The sequence below is a fragment of the Phycodurus eques genome, chromosome 1, assembly GCF_024500275.1.
Source record: "Phycodurus eques isolate BA_2022a chromosome 1, UOR_Pequ_1.1, whole genome shotgun sequence".
In the NCBI taxonomy this organism is placed as follows: Eukaryota; Metazoa; Chordata; class Actinopteri; order Syngnathiformes; family Syngnathidae; genus Phycodurus; species Phycodurus eques.
In genome coordinates, this window is record NC_084525.1 from 33069636 (window position 1) to 33087090 (window position 17455).

The 17455-nt window shown below is 42.2% G+C and overlaps 3 protein-coding genes across 8 annotated transcripts in view; 1 reads left to right on the top strand and 2 right to left on the bottom strand.

Moving 5' to 3' along the window:
* Positions 1 to 3513, top strand: part of gp9 (glycoprotein IX platelet) — a 4841-nt gene extending 1328 nt beyond the window's left edge. For 2 of the 5 annotated variants that reach the window (XM_061688915.1, XM_061688940.1), the window contains one exon: positions 1768 to 3513. In XM_061688915.1, the coding sequence (XP_061544899.1) occupies positions 1768 to 2529 (762 nt within the window). In that variant the 3' untranslated portion in view covers positions 2530 to 3513. Of the gene's footprint in view, positions 1 to 210; positions 244 to 1767 lie in introns of those variants that run through there. The other 3 variants (XM_061688924.1, XM_061688932.1, XM_061688950.1) reach the window with 2 other exon arrangements.
* On the bottom strand, positions 3021 to 11684 carry LOC133409196 (haloacid dehalogenase-like hydrolase domain-containing 5). The gene is made up of 8 exons (XM_061688902.1): positions 11474 to 11684; positions 9888 to 10091; positions 9703 to 9815; positions 9513 to 9606; positions 7632 to 7665; positions 7328 to 7502; positions 7048 to 7236; positions 3021 to 4776 (listed from the first exon to the last, which is right to left on the bottom strand). Exons 1-8 carry the CDS (start codon positions 11585 to 11587, stop codon positions 4386 to 4388), a joined length of 1314 nt encoding a protein of 437 aa, XP_061544886.1. The 5' UTR covers positions 11588 to 11684; the 3' UTR covers positions 3021 to 4385.
* Positions 11685 to 12365: 681 nt separating this feature from the next.
* On the bottom strand, positions 12366 to 15349 carry cnbpa (CCHC-type zinc finger, nucleic acid binding protein a). 2 transcript variants are annotated; one of them, XM_061702708.1, is made up of 5 exons: positions 15263 to 15349; positions 13933 to 14059; positions 13706 to 13771; positions 13397 to 13592; positions 12366 to 13313 (listed from the first exon to the last, which is right to left on the bottom strand). In XM_061702708.1, the coding sequence occupies exons 2-5, from the start codon at positions 14054 to 14056 to the stop codon at positions 13196 to 13198; spliced, it is 504 nt and encodes a 167-aa protein (XP_061558692.1). In that variant the 5' UTR covers positions 14057 to 14059; positions 15263 to 15349; the 3' UTR covers positions 12366 to 13195. The 2 variants fall into 2 exon arrangements, with proteins under 2 accessions (XP_061558692.1, XP_061558771.1); XM_061702787.1 differs by lacking the exon at positions 15263 to 15349 and having other exon boundaries at positions 13939 to 14059.
* Positions 15350 to 17455: the final 2106 nt, after the last annotated feature.

Below are 17455 nucleotides of genomic sequence, written 5' to 3' on the forward strand. Positions count from 1 at the left end.
TGCTTGACTGTTGGCAGGGTGTTCTTTCTTTAAAGGCTTCATTGCGTCGTCTGTAAACATACTGTTTTTGTGCATTGCAAAAAAAATCTTGTTTTTGTTTCATCTGTCCATATAATGTTATCAATTGCTCTTTTGTATCAAACACAAACAAGTTCTCTGTAGAAAAAATGATGGTTCACTTGATGCATTTTTTTCAGGAGATATTCCACATTTAGTAATCAAACTTCGTGGGTGCCAATAATGGTGAGCAGAACTGTATCCACAGTACATACGTGCATGCAAGGGTTGAAAACAAAAAAAATATTTTCCAAAGTAATTTCATTTACCTCCATCAGTGAAAATATCAGAAATTGTTATTCATTAAATAGCGCATTAACGTCAAATAGACAAAAATCTAAAATGGGAATATTCAAATATTGCCCAACAATATCACTTCAAAACATCCATCCTTTTTCTGTACCACTTATCCTCACTTGGATTGCGGGTAAACTGGAGCCTATGGCCAGCTGACTTTGAGCGAGAGGCAGGGTACACCCTGGACTAGTTGCCAGCCAATCGTAACACTTTAAAACCTTTTTTTTTTTTTTAAATAAAATAAAATAACAAACTAAACATAACACAATAAATGGGCTTAAATACGTTCTTTGTATGGATGTGTTAAACAGCACAATAGGCTCACTAGGCAGAGATGATCAATTATATAATTATACATAATTGGACAGCAATGCTGACATCTGTTTCATTAAACAGTAACAATTTGAGCTCTGCCAACTTACATCTTTAGCTTCATTGCTGGACATACATTCTGGATTTTGTTCCTCCCTGCTCATTTTGAACGCGCACAGCCCTTGCTACAGTAAGGAACAGACAGCACCAATGGGTCTGATTGGGTTGGACAAACTGGAATTTGCATTCACGGGAAGTACTTCACCATCTGGTTTTATTTCACAGAGCGTTACATTTTGCGAACGCAGACTGAGGCAGCCTTTTGTTTGTATCTTAAGTTCCGGGTGGAGTTTGTGTAGACTGAAATGTTGACATTTTAGGCAGACAGTTGACAGGACATGATATAGATCAATCCATCCATTTTTTTTCCACCTGGCTCTGTTTGATGAGTGAAAGGAGTCAAACGTCACTAGTGATTACACTGAATTGGCGAACCACAGTCATGTGGCACAAGTCTCTCTGAAAAACCAAAAGAGATCAAAACAATAATAAATATACAGATGCAAGAGGAACATAGTTCAATATAACTGAGAAGTAGTCGCGTTTCCTCAGAAAAATACTCAAGTAAAAGTAAAAAGTATGTTGCATTAAAACTACTGACATGTACAATTTATCCAAAATGTAATCTAATGTGTAAAAGTAGATTTAACCTGGGAGTAAATGTAGCTCGTCACTACCCACCTCTGCCAGTATGATGCTGTGTAGTTTCCACACCACTGTTAACTACAATCACAAGAGTTAATGTTTGTAATAGGGGTGGGACTTGAGTTAAAAAAAATGTATCTAATTCATTAGTTTTGATGAATCACATTTTAATTATATAAAAATATAAGACTTTCGACAATCTTTTTTTTTTTTTTAACTAATTGAAGTCCCAGCCCTAGTTTATAAATGAATTTCTTTCTGAGTGTCATTCAAAACTGAGCATTTATCCAGCTCCGTTGCAACTCATTAGATTGTGCTGGTAATGTTATGTTATGAATTTCCACTCTGCTATGAGTTTGGTAGCCTCCTTAAACATCTTCAGTGTTTTATGTCCAGACATTTAGTTGTTGGTCATCTTTCAGGATGCTCCGTGGTCCAGAATTAGCACTCCTCTTGCTCTGGGCCACACTGCACTCTGCACCCTCTCCTGGTCATGCCTGCCTGTGCACAGCCCTTCAGCCTGCTGGTTTGCTAGTCAACTGCACCTCTTCTGACCTCTCGGAGTTGCCTCCTCTGCCATCGGATACCAGGGAGCTCCACGTGCAGGACAACAGCCTCACCAGCGTCCCCTCAGGCCTGTTTGATAAACTGCTGGACCTTCAAAGTATCTCCCTCACCGGTAATCCTTTCCACTGTGACTGCACCATTGAATACCTGAGAAACTGGCTGTTGAGGAATAGGGCTGCAGTCTCTCAGGAGCCCACATGCTTCAGTCCCAGCTCAGTGGCTCAGAAAGCTATCACAGAACTCACTGATGACTACTTTATCCAGTGTGCCCCGAGAGGCTGCAGTAAAACCACCTCTGTGGTGGTTGTGATGGCAGTGATGCTCTGCTGCCTCATTGTTCTGCTTCTCTGGAGCCTGAGACTCGCCAAAGACTGCACCTTCACTCTCAATATTGAAGAAAAAAACTTGGGACTCAAGGTTGACACTCTATATCCACTAAAAGTGAGACACAGGAGGGGGCTGTCAGTTGTCAATGAACACTGTCATCTTTTCACTGAGGATCTGGAAAGGCATCCTGTCAACATGGAGTTACTACCACAAGTGTTGGATGTGTTGCACAAGAAACACAATATTAAGATTAAGGCTATCTGAGGCACCTATTTGAACGCATTTCATGCAAACATTAGAAACGCCAATCGAGGAGGCGCTTTCTCTTCTATAACAAAAAAATATGCAATAAGTTGTTTTGTAAACTTGAGATGTGCCATTATTTTCTTACACTTAAAGGCAATCCAAAGAAATCCCTCTTATTTAGGCAATGAATACATGATTCTAAATGCTGAGTTGACCCACAATGTGATTTCGATGATCATTTAAAACCTATCATGGAAAAGGTTAAATGAAACTTTTTTTTTTTTTTTGCCTGGTACCTTAAAATGATTCCAATCCAGAGCACAAACTAGATAAATATTTAGAGATACCGTATTTTTACGACCATAAGGCGCACTTAAAAGTCTTAATTTTTCTCCAAAATGGACGGGGCGCCTTATAATTCGGCGCGCCTTATGTGTGCACCGAGTTCCAAAATCTGTAAATGTTGTTGCGTGACCTTGATGAGCGCTCCGCTTGACTGACTGGGAGCATTTCCTGCCGACACGCTGCTTATATAGAGGAAGGTGGACGTGACTGAGGACAGCATGCGGACTTTAAAGGGGGAAGGGTGCGCATGAAAGAGGACGCTAAAGGCACGCCCCCAGTAGGTATATATCGGCTAAGGACCCCCAAAAACGGCACCTACGAAGCACAGTTTAAACTACAAGCTATCAGTCACGCGGATGAACATGGGAATCGAGCAGCCCCGAGAGAATTCAAGATCAACGAATCCGTGGTTCGCAAGTGGATGCTTGGGCATCAGTCATTGCAGGTATCTGCTTTGACTGTTGTCCGGGCTTTCACGAAAGCCAGCATCATTGCTGAACAGCCCCCCGGCAACGAGACTGACTCCGACAATGACGAGAGGGAACCCGGCATGTTTGATGACGAAATTGCCCAGCTGCTCATTTCGGATACAGTGCATGAGGATTGATATAACGTGAGTACATTGTTAAATACTTCAATAAAGTACAACCGAACTCAGTTTTGTTCCCGATGCCTTTTTAAAAACATTGTTTTAGCGTGCATGCATGCTACCGTATGTTTTAAGCTAGCGTATGTTTTACTATGCCTGCGCCCAATAATACGCTCCGCCTTATGTATGTGTTGAATACAGAAATAGACCCCATAACTGAGGCTGCGCCTTATGGTCGCGAAAATACCGTACATATAGTGGCTGATAAAAGAGCACAAGACTACACACATTTGCAATGATTCCTTATATTTTCTTGAGTTACACTATTTACAATAAATGAAACACTACAGTCAAATATGGATTATTAAAAGAAAGCTTTTGTTAAAAGTAGCGTTAGCATGCCATATGTAATTGAACAGGTAGGTAAGGGTAACGTGTAACAAAAGATGAAAATACTGGTCGTCTCTCACAACTATGTGCAACGCATACCTACTCGGGGACAAGATTGCACCGCAAACAATTTGTTCATACAGTACAAGTTTCTCGTCATGCATAGATTTTCAAGGGTTAAAACGTGTAAACAATTGTAATGCTAAAAGATGGCCTCAAAAACAAAGGTCCAATGTTTGAAATGCTTGAAAAACCAGTAAACAAATATAGGATGATATCGTGTTTTCTAGTAATACCAACATCAATGTGGTCTCAAAATATTGAACAGAGTAAAACAAGGCAGTTCTGTAAAGGAAAAGCAGGCAACTATGACAAAAGCAATATAAAAGATCAGCTTACCGTAGCAGAAGCATTGTTTTTTGTTTTTTTTCCCCATAACATCTGTCCCACTGCTAAGTGTTTCAAGAGCATATCAAAGCCCTCGGTAGTGGTTAATCAATGCTGTCCACAGTGTAAGAGGCGGGAGTCCACCCTTCCTCAAGCTCCATCTCTACTGAGGCAAAAACTTTTCCTTCTCAAAAATGAGCTCAACAGCTTCAGCCACATCGTGCACAATGTGGCCTGGCTCCACCAGCGCAGGGTCGAAGCGAAAGTCCCTGTGGCCATGGAACACGGTCTCTTTGATCCAGCGGCTCGCGTCAGATGGCACCTCTGCTGTAGGGTTGTAGACACCCGTGCACACTAAAACGGACTTACAGGAAGTGGCGGATGGCAACGCGAGCTCACTCTCCCACATGTTGTCAACAACATCCTCCGCAGGCACTGTGGTAGTGGAGCCTGTGGCAGCAGCCATCCTGGCTTTGGGGCTCTTTCTTGCAGCTCTCACCTCCAGGTAGCGGTTGTACAAGTTAGCGCCATAGATGTCAGTCATTAGATTATCCCTACAAATGACGAGGGGGAGAGGGATCCTTCAGCACCTCTGGCAGTGTTAACAAATACTTTGTTGCTTTTTCAGTCCAAGAACAAGGAAAGTTACATAAATTACAAAACTGGCCATTAAATTAACTGACTCTGGCCACCTTGACATGTTAAATGTGAATGTGATTGACGTGCAGGCGTGAGTTTTAGTGGCATGAACACGTGAGCGCCACTGACGTGCACGTGAATGTGATTGACATGCATCCGTGAGCATCAGTGACATGCTCGCGTGAGCATGTTTGGCTAGTGTTTATAAGAGCATTTGACAAGTGTTCATGAGCGCATTAAATCGGTTTTATGAGATTAAGTCGGTTTTATGAGAGCAAGACTGTCAGTCATGCGTATGAGAGTGTTTGACTAGTGTTTAATGAGCGCATTTGACTCGTGTTTATGCGAGCTTTTCAGTAGTTTGTGTGTGTGAGAGCATTTGAATAGCACAAGAGCTAATCCTGAATAATGTCCCTAACGGCCTCTCATACCAGTATCACCTGAAAAGCTCAGTTAAAAATCACTTTTCAAGTGCTGACAAGAAAGCGGAGCACAGGTGTACAGTACTTCTTGCAAGTGGGCAATATATAAGTCTGTTAAACTCACAAATATGTTTTGAAACTATATACTGTAAATAAATTATGTTATAATAATTGTAAATAAACAAGATGTTTCAGCAGTTCTGGGTTCACACAGGGCCATACTTTTGACAAGTGCTCGGACTCGGGGTGTATATCCACACTCGCTATTCGTGAGGTCATCCACGAATGACTAGCGAATCAGATTCAAATTGTTACCCCTTGTACTATTATATTACTATTATTTATATTGTATATTCAGTGGAACCTCGATAGAACGGTCCAATATAGCCAATTGTCCGTTGCATTGAAGCACTTTTTTTTGACGACGTATGCACCCATATTACTCTACAGTAAAAAATTATTGTTTTGAAAGTTTTTTTTCGTGGCCTAAAACGCCCACTACAGTACAAAGTTATTGTAAATAAATATTTAAAAAGATTTTTAAATGTTTCAAAGTATCACATTTTATCTAAACTTACCACGCCGGTGTGCTTGGTCATGGTGACATTGTTGACGTACAATACTCATCATAGGTGAGTCGCTTTCATGAGCTGCGGGGAATTAGTGTGCATCCTAGTTCCAACTCTGTTGCCAAAGGCGAACAGCTTGACAGAAAAACTGTTACTGTACCAGAAATAGCATGTTCCAGACTCCAAAGACTTGGGTTTTGTATTCCTCAGAGCCATGCCTCTCTCTTTCTGCCAAGCTCTATGCACAATAGACAATACAGTAGATAGAACCATCATCACGTGGCCACCATGTCAATGCCCCACATTCAACATGGCCACCACATAGGCACGGGAGGCATGTCTTTTGGAGTTGGATCAAGTCTGTCAATTGTATATCTGTGACCCGGAAATACATCAGTCCCATTCTCTACCTGCATTGCGCCACAGTGCCAGTGAACAACAGTGGCCAACTCTGGAGCTAACAGACTTTGTCAACGGCAGTTTAAGTGACAAATGGAAACTATTTTTGGACACATTGATCAGTTCTGACGGTCCGTTTTCTCCGATATCTGTTATATCGGGGTCCGCTTTATCGGGTTCCACTGTGTACATAAAAATAATATATATATTTTTCTATATTGTATTACAACCACATCACTAATAAATGAGCCGATCTCTGCAACTTTTAATCCATCCATTGTCTACCGCTTATCCTGTTTAGTGTCACTCACAGGTGATCTTCAGCCTATCCCAGCTGACTTTGGCTGAGACGCAGGGTAGACCCTGGTCTGGTCGCTAGTCAGTTACAGGGTACGTATAGACAAATGAGCATCCACACATTTACACCTATGGACAATTTAAAGTCTTTAATTCAGTTACTGTGCATGTTTTTCGACTGCAGGAGGAAGCTGGTGTACCCAGAGAAAACATACAGAAAGGCCTGAGCTGAGATTATAACTTGTTTTGACTGTGAGGCAGATGAGCTACAATGTATGGGTTTAATGCTGTCTACTACATCATATGGTAGTATGGTAGCAGTCATAGTAATTGTAATTATAGTACAGCCACCTAGTGGGCCCCACGAGTTATTGCGTCCCGAGGGGGAAAACAATGTTTGGGGTGGCGTTATCTATTAAAGTGGTGGCCACTATCTAAGGAAATATGGTAGTCTATGGTGTTCCCTGTTTGCAATGCACTGGGTTAGTTTGTGTCTTACCCTATAGCGTAGAGGGACGTTATGGGACGTTTCCACTGCCTCTGCATAGCCTGCCCTCGGATGAGGAACTCTGCGAAATGGTAGGTCAGCTCACTTGGTTTTCCCATCAGAGCCTCATATTTGAGGTCTTTACCTGTGATCTTTTTATAAATATTTTCTAAGCACACAAGAAATGTGCCGTGGCCAAATCTGATGCAACATATGACAGAGAGGGGACAGATGGATGGAGCTTTTACCAACTATTCCCAAACAATGAAACTTTCAGAAGCAGGACATTTACCTTGGAGACTGCGCCTCGGCCATCCACATCAGGTCCATGTTGCAAGCCAGCAGTGGCAGGTGAGGTATGTTTTGGGTTTGATGCAAGCTACTGAGATTGCCATTGGTGAGCAAAACATCAACGATGAGCTGTAGATTTGTCTCCCATCGGATTGGCTCCCCAAACAGAACCACAGCTGCATGGATAGAATTATATCAACAACAAAAATCTTAACAATTATGGATTATGGATAGATATTCAAAATGTGACCTAAAATCCTTGATGAGGCTCTTTGAGCCCTTTCAGAAAAGTAAACAATACTCACCCTCAACCTTGGCAAGGTTCCCCACAGGACTGGACTGCAACGAAAGAAATGAGACATAACTTAATTTCTATAGCCTTATTGTCATCTTTTAAGGGTCACTTTTTGACAGCAAATGTTGATGTGATGACTTAGATGACTTTGGTCCAGTGTGATAGAACATGATTGTTTGATACAGTACTACTTTAATTTATAAATCAATTTAAAAATAGCCCAAACTGAAACAAAGTGCTGTAACTCAGGGTATGTGTTGTATCAGGGTGTGTATGTATTTCATAAAGTTGGAAATCCTGATTAGTCACCTTTAGATCAAGTTACAAATTCTAAAGATAGTGCATTTCTGGAGTCAGCAACACAGCTAATGTGTGGGTAGCCCCAAAAATAAGCCAATATTCTCCTGTTGGTATTCATTCTTGTTTTGAGCTTCAAGTGCCCTTGACGTATCCTTCTCCAAACAGATATTTTCTAGAAATGAGATGCTTCTGATGCTGTGGAAGCTCTCTGAGCTTGTGGTGTAAGATGTGACTACAAAAATGTCAAGGAAAGCATAAAACAGCTTGACTTTATTTAGGGTTAATCAAGAGCACTTTTAGGGTTAATCAGGAGCACAATTGTAGCAGTTGCGCCCATTTTACATGAGTTTGAATGTGATTAGTTTATTTTGAACACACCCACATCCCCAGTTATAAAAAGGTGTGCACACATCTCAGTTGTTTACTTTAATGTCGCCTCTCTAAAATATTTTATTTGTGTTGCGCAGGTTATATCTCACTGATGGTGACTTTTTTTTTAATATCACAAAAAGCAGGCATTTGAAGAGGGGTGTGTTGACTTGACTATGAAGTCTTCTGTATCAAAGAAAGGTGGCAACCAAATGGGTGTACTCATTAATGTTGAGCACTGTATATTTGGTGAGCCATAACATTAGAGTCAGATTTACAAATGTAAGAGCCAAACAGAGTAGTATGACACTGACATTAAAAAACGGGTTAAAAAAAAATAATATATATATATATATATATATATATAAAATCAACATTATTTTCATACACATAATATTTGGCCATGAGGAGCACTGCATTTCCAACGTTATAGAGAGGGTGCATGAGCCAACGCAATTCCTTATTCAATAGAAATAATAAGCTGTTGCACTAAACCATGGCCGACCCGAGCCAGCAGTAACTACATGACCGAATAGGTGAAAAACAAGAAAACACAAGGAAAGTGACAGAGATGCATAAATGTTACCTCCAACACAGTATTACAGTGGAATGGTATGAGGAAAGTCAGGTTTTGATCTTTTTTTTTATCTGTTTGTGAATCAGTGTAATACGGAAAGAGTGCATTTCTGACTGTAAAATGTCATTTTAAAGATGACATAAATCAGTCTGGGCTCATTAGAATAAGTTGTTATAAGTAACTTGCTCTGTAAAATTCATAATACATTGTATTGCCCAAAGTATTCGTTCACCTGCCTTGACTTGCATATGAACTTAAGGCCCCTAAAGACAATAGGCCTGTTTTTGTGCCGATTTCCTGACCAAGCACGTCAAACGCCAGAGTCTGATGTCTTATAAGATTGTCCTTAGGTCTTTTGTGTGGAGTGGCTTCGTCCTGATTTTAGGGTCCGAAGCAGATCGGGGGCCGACAATCTTAAATAATGAACGTGTTCAATCTTGACGACCATAACTCGTGTGTGGGGGAGACTGACTTCTCCCGATTCCTAATGCTGTGAATTCTAACGTGGAACGGAATATAGCCAATCAAGAAGTGCCCTGACCCAACAAAAGGAAAAGACTGTAAATACAAACAAGCATGTCTGACCCAATGTCATTTTTATTTGATTTTATGATTTTATATAAAAGACTGATGTGATTATCTCACCGGTAGCTTGGGTCTCCTGTTGTGATCCACCATGTCCAGAAGTGGGAATGATTCCCTGAGCATGTCAATACTAATGACGTTATTGAAGCCGAGACTAGAAAGAGAGTATTAAGAATTTACAGCAATGGAACTACAGCTATTTAAACAGTTCAAAAGTCCAAAAATAAAAATGATCATGAATGATGGATACTTTTTGGAAATTTCCAGAACTGGTCCTTGACCTGAAACCAGCACACACTTGTCATGGAATTTCTTGAACATCCTCAATGGACTGTGAGACATCATGACTTGATCTTGTGTGATCTGTAAGGTGGATGATGCATCAGAGGTTAATAGTCCAGGTATTAATAGATGTGTTTGTTATGTATAACTCACTGGTACTCCAAGGATGTGCGAGAGCTGATCTGCTTTTGTTTGCCTTAGACAATTCCCAGCATTTGTCACGAAAACCAGCGGCACCGCAAACTGTCCCTTTGAATCCACCAACTTCTCAAAGGCCTTTTTGGCAGCGGGGATCAGCATCCTTCCCCGGAGGAGCACGCCATCAATGTCAAACAACAAGCCAAAGTTTGGCTGTGGCTGAGGGAAAAATAAATGTTGCATACACTTAGAACCACTTTGCATGGAGTTGTAAAAAAAAGATGGCTGCCATCAATCACAAAATGCTTGTGAATATTCTCATTAATCCAGGTTATTTCATTCTCGGGGCACTGACTTAATGACAAAAACACATGACAGATGCATTTAATGAGTGAACTCATGTATGTCACTAAGTGCTGCCAAACTTTTGATAGGCTCTTTCAGTGTGTTGCGCTGTATACTGTCAATGTGTAAAATAATAAATCACAACACACTTTAGTAATCTAGTTTATGACCACTATGACCTTATTAAGGAAGTTAATCATAAATCCAGTAATAAAAAAAGTGTTAGATTTGGTTCGATCCAAAGTACTGTACCTTTGAAATGAATATTTGAAACTAGCTTGAATAATTTTAAAAATGGTAAATGGATTGCACTTATGTAGCGCTTTAACTTAGACCATCCTGGTGCCCAAAGCGCTTCCAAGAAGTTCCCACATTCACCCTTTCCTACACCAATGGACACAATGTGATACAATGTTCACAAGTAGATATACTTGGGTCTTCGGTGTGTGACTGACTTCACAGAGACATTTTTAATCTTTACCATGTAGACTGACACTAGATATATATATCTTTTTTTTTAAATTACAAATTTTAGAGCGTCTGCCTCACAGTTCTGAGGACAGGTGTTCAATCCCCCGCCTGTGTGGAGTTTGCATGTTCTCCCCGTGCCTGCGTGGGTTTTCTCCGGGCACTCCGGTTTCCTCCCACATCCCAAAAACATGCGTGGTAGGTAGGTTAATTGACAACTCTAAATTGCCCGTAGGTGTGAATGCGAGTGCGAATGGTTGTTTGTTTGTATGTGCCCTGCGATTGGATGGCAACCAGTTCAGGGTATACCCCACTTCCTGCCCGATTATAGCTGGGATCGGCTCCGGCACGCCCGCGACCCTTGTGAGGAGAAGCGGCTCAGAAAATGGATGGATGGAAATTACAAATGTGTATTAATATGGACGCAAGATGCAAGAGAATCCGCATCCTCGGAATGTGACCGGTCTAAAGTGACATGGCAATAGGCTACATATTGCAGCATTTGGCCAAACCAACTTTTGATTTTCCCTCTGTGTGTTGAACTGTGGCTCTGAAAAAGGGAACATCGCCGTGTAGCAGTGTCGCTGATCCCCTGGGGGAAACAACCAGTGTACCCGCTCTCCTCTCTTGTGGTACCCACCAGCGCACGTCTCAAAAGTAAACGTTACATTGGAAGGCAGCGTCGATTCGATATTGAAGGCAATCGAAAGGCACTAACCTAGAATCGCCTTGTCAACAGCTTATTGTTTTGAGGCTAAGACCGAACTCGGTAGCCGTTCCAACCGTACCTTGCTGTGGGTTCCGCAAAACCCGCATCGGGAACCGACAAGCGCAGCGTTTGGCCTCGCGTGACGGCTGGCACTGGAGCACAGGCCCCAGTATAACTGCAAGAGTCCCTTCATTTCACTAACGTGTCGCTGACCTCGAAGTAGAACGATATGAGCGCGGCCCAGCCCCAACTAGCCGGCTGGCTCCGGCCGCTCGTTTCGTCCTCTGATGTTCGCTGCTCTAATGTGACTGGGCGAGGCCCTGTGACGCCAGTAGACGTCACCAGGAGGAGGCGGGGCCTCGTCTGGGGGCTACCTCAGCTCACAGCGAAAAAAAGCCCCGCTGCCATTTTAGGCACTCAAGCAAAGACACCATGAGTCTAGTCAGTAAAGCAATGGATCACAAGATAGCGTAGCATCAGAGTTCCGCTGGTATCCCAACTATATAATTTCACGTCCACGCTGTAAAATTCACTTGCAGCGATTCCCTGCGTTCTGCTGGCCTCCGCTCGGGTTCTCCCATTTTACTGCAGCCACTTTTTCTGCAGGGGTTGCAAGTTTGATAGGGAGACTGAGCTGATTTGCTTACACGCTCCAGGGTGCATTTACAGGTTTTATTGCGCAACCCGTGCGAATGTGGTTGCACGAGGATCTCAAGGGCACCTGCATGGCTTGTATTTAGGGGTTTACCGAAGAGTTAAGTTTTGACCACGACGTATCGACAAAAGTCGATGCAATTTACGCCCTGAATTTGGGCGTGCAAAACGTACTGTGCGAATAACTATTCAAAAATTACATTCCTCCAAAAATTGTGGTCATCGCATCATCGAGCCGTCACGTTAGCAAAACGAGACACAATGAGCACAAAAACAATGAAGTGTAGTCTTACACAAAGAATTCAGACATGGTCCTCTCCGTGCTCCTCCAGCTTTATTGATAGTTTAAAATTACATTTCTATTTTCTAGGACTTCAGTTGCACTTTCCTTCCGACTTAAAAACTGAGTACAAGCAAATGGCATTTATACAGTAGTCTAAGTGATATTGTACAAAAATAACATTTTGATTTCTGTGAAAACTTTTCATTCCGAAATAACTCCAAATTCACCTATTCTGACAACTGGTTATGGTGTTTTAAATTTGTCAAGGTAAAAAGAACAAAAAGAATTCCAAGGCCATTTTAAAGGAAACAACCAACTTGGCCTGTGATTTTTAAATTGTAAACAGATTTCTATAATAGAAGTTGCTCCTTTTATATCTCCAAAATGCTTTGTATCTTTGACGGCGCCCACTTAGCTGCGTGTAGTGCTGAAATGCATGATATGAAATGTTTCCATGTCATTCTCCCTTGGCCAACTCAACCCACTTAAAACAAACCAAAATAACCGTATATGGAAGTTCGGTTTCCTTTTACTCCCTTTTATCTCTTGACAAGATATTCACTGCCACAAGTTCAGAGGTCCAACAGATTCCCATATTTAGTCCCATTGATTCATCTCTGATCACCAGTGGCTTGGAAAGGGGGGTCCTTTAACAAAGCATTATACATAACACCGCTACCAACTAAAACATTTTTGTGTTGAATGCAGAAAGATTTTTTTCACCCCTTTCATTACATGTCGAGAGGCTCACTGGCCTGGGACTAGCCTCTATTGGCCAACCTTTGGCCAGTGAAGAGGATTCAGAGAAAAATAATACAACCAACCATCAATCTGAAAAAAAGGAGGGGCAACAGAGGGCACCGATTATGCGGTGTCTTCGCAGGTGCACTCTTTTGCCAGGTGGCCCGCCTTTCCACATTTGTAGCAGTTGGTCTCGCTGGCTTTAGTGCAATGCACCGCGACGTGACCAATCTCTCCACACCTGTAGGACAATAGCTCAAACTTAGTACTGTACTAAGTACAAGGGTTATGCTCAGACAATAGGACAGGACAGCCTACACTTACCTGTAACATTTCACCTTGTCACAAAGCTTCTGGATGTGGCCAAAGCCGCCGCAGGAGTAGCACTTCTGCTCATTGGCGTCGCAGTCACGGGCCATGTGACCAGACTTGCCACAGGTGTAGCAGAGTTGCTCCCTCTCCTTTTTGGGCTCCTTGCATTCGCGAGAAATGTGGCCAGTCCTATGGCAGTTGTAGCACGCTAAGCAGGGGGGAGGGTGAAAGTGTCAACAAGCTTCCTAACATTTATTAACTTACATGGCGCTTCAATGGTGTGATCAAAACTTCAATTGCCATCTAGAGGGCAATGCTCACCATCCTCAGTTTGGTCACAGTCCCTCGCCAAGTGCCCTAGGTCTCCACACCGATAGCAGGTCATGTCTGCATTGACACATCGAGAGTTAAGATATTGCAACTTGCGAGCGCCACCCCGAGTTACGTTACCTTCTCTGACTAGCAAAGACACAAAATGAAGTATCTAATAAAAAAAAATAAAGCAATACAAATCCTATTCTGGGTGTGGCCTAAATAGTATGTAGTACCCTTGCCTCGTCCCCTGCCTCGGCCACGTCCCCGTGAGCCGCCACCACAAACATTGGGGCAATGTTTGATCCAGTGTCCTGACCGGCCACATCCGAAGCACTCGCTGCTGCAGCTCATCTCCATAACCTGAGCAGACAAACACAACATGTCAATCACTGTACGTACACACACACCACTTGGAAAAGCGCAATACAATCTACTGCTTAGAATCTGACTTACAAATTGAGCTTTGAATTTAAAACTACGCTCATCACTTCGGGATGGTAACACCAGTGCACGTCTAGCATGCTACATCCTGGGCAATGGTTTCCTAATCTACCACCACCAAGAAGGTTGTTTTAGGATGAGGGATTCTGTTTCATCTACAAACATCCAACTAATTTACCGGAACGAATCATGTTGTGAACGCCATTGGCCAAACTTCAGTTTGCTGACGGTGCGCAAGTCGGAAAGAATGTGGGTTAATGTGTAATCAAGCACCTCATTTGAAATACCCAACAGTGGACGTGTGTAAGGATGCTTTGGAGGGCACGTTTTCAATTACCTTTTTTTTTGGGTGGTGGCGGTGGGGGGGTGTCAAGAGAGCAAACAACGTTAATGCGTTAAACTCTAGTTGCCCACAATTTAGAGTACCTAAAAACGGTATCAATGCAATTCGTATTAATTACACTCTTTAGCATCACTTTCACCACTACATAAAAACAGCAGGTTTTAAGAGTGTTCAACATATGCCCACGTGTAAAGCTTGACGTTCTACCTGGACTGCGATAACTTGAACACTTGTCTATAAGTCTGTTTAAATCATGTACACGGCGAATCCGTGGCTTCGACGGCGCTGGAAAACAAATGCTAAAGGTTTAAGCTAGGCTAGCGCGGGCCTAGTCACGTTGATGTTGCTGCGCAGTCGCGAGACACCAGAGCTTCATGCTAGCTCAGGCTAGCAGCACTCCACCGCACCATCACGACCAAGAGGCACGCTTCAGTCGACGATGCAGCTTCCGTCGCCTACAAAGGAGCGTTTTCACCGGCATAAAAGCCAATACAGCGCCTTAACAATTTGTTTGCATTGGGGTTTGCAGGGAATACACGTTGAATATCGACATTTCACGCGCAGGGAAAAACACGCCAAATCGTTGTGACGGCTTCCTATTAGCAGGCCTGACTGAGGTCCCGATGCTCCGTAAACGAGCGCAAACGGAACCAGTTGGCTGAAAGAAACCGACCAAGTGTAAAATTCACCTGGTAGATAACCTCCTACCGGTTATACTTTCAACATCCGGATGTATTAAATGTATAACAAACAGTTTACTACTCAACATTATTTCTTACCTCGCTACCTCTAAAGCTCTGTGTGTTTACGCCTCCTCGTTTGCGCTACATGCGGTGTGAGCGTGAGCAGGAGTTCCTCAATTGTCATTCACGGAAACGAGTCAAAACCTACGCGCTGATTGGTCGCGCGCGCTGATAACAGCCAATTAAATACGAAGATGTCTGGACACCGCCTCTATGACTGCACCAATCATCGAGCCAGAACTGCACTTTCCTCCTTAAATTGACTGAACATCACAATAACAACAACAACAACAATAATAATAATAATAATAATAATTAATCGGGTTTGCACGGTGAAAGACTGGTTAGGAGATCTGCCTCACAGTTCTGGAGACCTGGGTTCAAATCCAGCCTTGCCTGTGTGGAGTTTGCATGTTCTCCCCGTGCCTGCGTGGGCTGATTGAAGACTCTAAATCGCCCATAGTTGTGAAAGTGAGTGCAAATAGTTGTTTGTTTATATGTGCCCTGCGATTGGCTGGCAAACAGTTCAGGGTGTACCCCGCCTCTCGTCCGCAGTTCACTGGGATAGGCTCCAGCACACCCGCGACCACAACCCTAATAAGGGCAAGCGGTATGGAAAATGGATAGATGGGTTTGATCCACAGGTGTCAAACTCAAGGCCTTGGGGCCAGATCCACCCCGCCGCAAGTGTGGCCCATGAAAGCAAATCAAGTGTGTCTTTGTTTCTTTGTAAATGGATTTGCTCTTCATTTTGGGCACAAAAACTTTACCAAAAAAATCTTCACTTTTTACAGGTAATCCTTTTTAACATCAATTGAACAATACTTAAAATATTTGGTTGTTACTATTTTCCATCATCACTGATGGTGTCACAGGTGACACTTGCCTGACTTTGGTGTAGGCAGTGTGGGTTCAGTTACTTCCCACTTACGGATAGTGTGAATCTCAATGGTGGTCTGTCTCTATATGTGCCCCGAGATTGACTGGTAATCAGTCCAGCGTGTCGTCTGCCTTTTCCCAAAGTAAGATGGGTTAGGCTGTAGCTCACCTGAAACCCTGAAAAAGATATGCACTATAGAAAACGGATGGATATTGGATGGATGGACTACTTTCCATTACGTCTACTTTATTACAATTATATCTAGCAGTGTCTCCAGAAGACTACAGTTCAATTGAGGTGTTGTGTCACTGTCTAAAACAGATAAATAACTGGATGAGCCAAAATTGTCTTCAATTAAACCACAACAAAACTGAGATAATTGTTTTGGGCAATAAAGAAAAGAGGATTGCTGTTAGTAAATATCTGGAGTCACTCTCTTTAAAAACCAACGACCAAGTCTGAAACCTTGGTGTTCTGATAGATTCCGACCTGACTTTCAGCAGTCATACCAAGTCAATTACTAAAACTGTCTTCTACCATCTGAAGAACATATCCAGAGTGAAGGCTTGCATGTGTCAAGCAGACAAGGAGAAGCTCATCCATGCTTTTATCTCAAGTAGACTTGATTATTGTAATGGTCTTCTGACTGGACTCCTATAAAAGAGCATTAAACTGCTGCAACTCATTCAGAATGCTGCAGCTCGGGTTCTGACCAGAACAAAGAGATCAGAGCATATTACGCCAGTCTTTACACTGGCTTCCAGTCAGCTTTAGAATAGATTTTAAAGTTCTGCTACTGGTCTATATATCACTAAACGGTTTTATGTCTTGAATACATGAAAGAAATGTTAATGGGATATAAACCCAGTAGGACTCTGAGATCAGCAGACTCAGGTCAAATATTGGAGCACCGAGTCCAAATCAAACATGGTGAAGCAGCATTTAGCTATTATGCTGCACCCAAATGAAATAAGTTGCCAACAGAAGTGACATCACCCCCAAGTGTGAATGTTTTAAAAACGCTTATTTCCCCCCATGCTTTTTAGAGCATTTCCACATTTAAATGATATTTCTTGCACTGTATGCTGTTTTAATTGTATATATTTTCCTCTCTTTGTTTTAAATGTTTATAAGCTGCACCCCCCCCCCCCCCCCCCTTTGTTTTTAAATGCATTTAATCATGTAAATCCTTGTTTATGAATTGGACTATATAAATAAGTGGACTAATCAATAATTGGACTATATAAATAAATTTTCTTTGCTTCAGATTTTTTGTTTGTTTGTTGTTAAAAATATCCACAATAAGTTGCATTGAAATGCAGGGGCAACATACAGGTATACTGGTATTC

Coding starts and splice junctions, on each gene's coding strand:
- LOC133409196 (XM_061688902.1), bottom strand. CDS start 11,587: ATGAAGGGACTCTTGCAGTTATACTGGGGCCTGTGCTCCAGTGCCAGC. Junction 9,816..9,887: donor CGCACATCCTTGGAGTACCA/GTGAGTTATACA, acceptor TCCACCTTACAG/ATCACACAAGATCAAGTCAT. Junction 7,237..7,327: donor GCCGAGGCGCAGTCTCCAAG/GTAAATGTCCTG, acceptor ATGTTGCATCAG/ATTTGGCCACGGCACATTTC.
- cnbpa (XM_061702708.1), bottom strand. CDS start 14,056: ATGGAGATGAGCTGCAGCAGCGAGTGCTTCGGATGTGGCCGGTCAGGA. Junction 13,593..13,705: donor CTGTGACCAAACTGAGGATG/GTGAGCATTGCC, acceptor CCCCCTGCTTAG/CGTGCTACAACTGCCATAGG. Junction 13,314..13,396: donor GACAAGGTGAAATGTTACAG/GTAAGTGTAGGC, acceptor ATTGTCCTACAG/GTGTGGAGAGATTGGTCACG.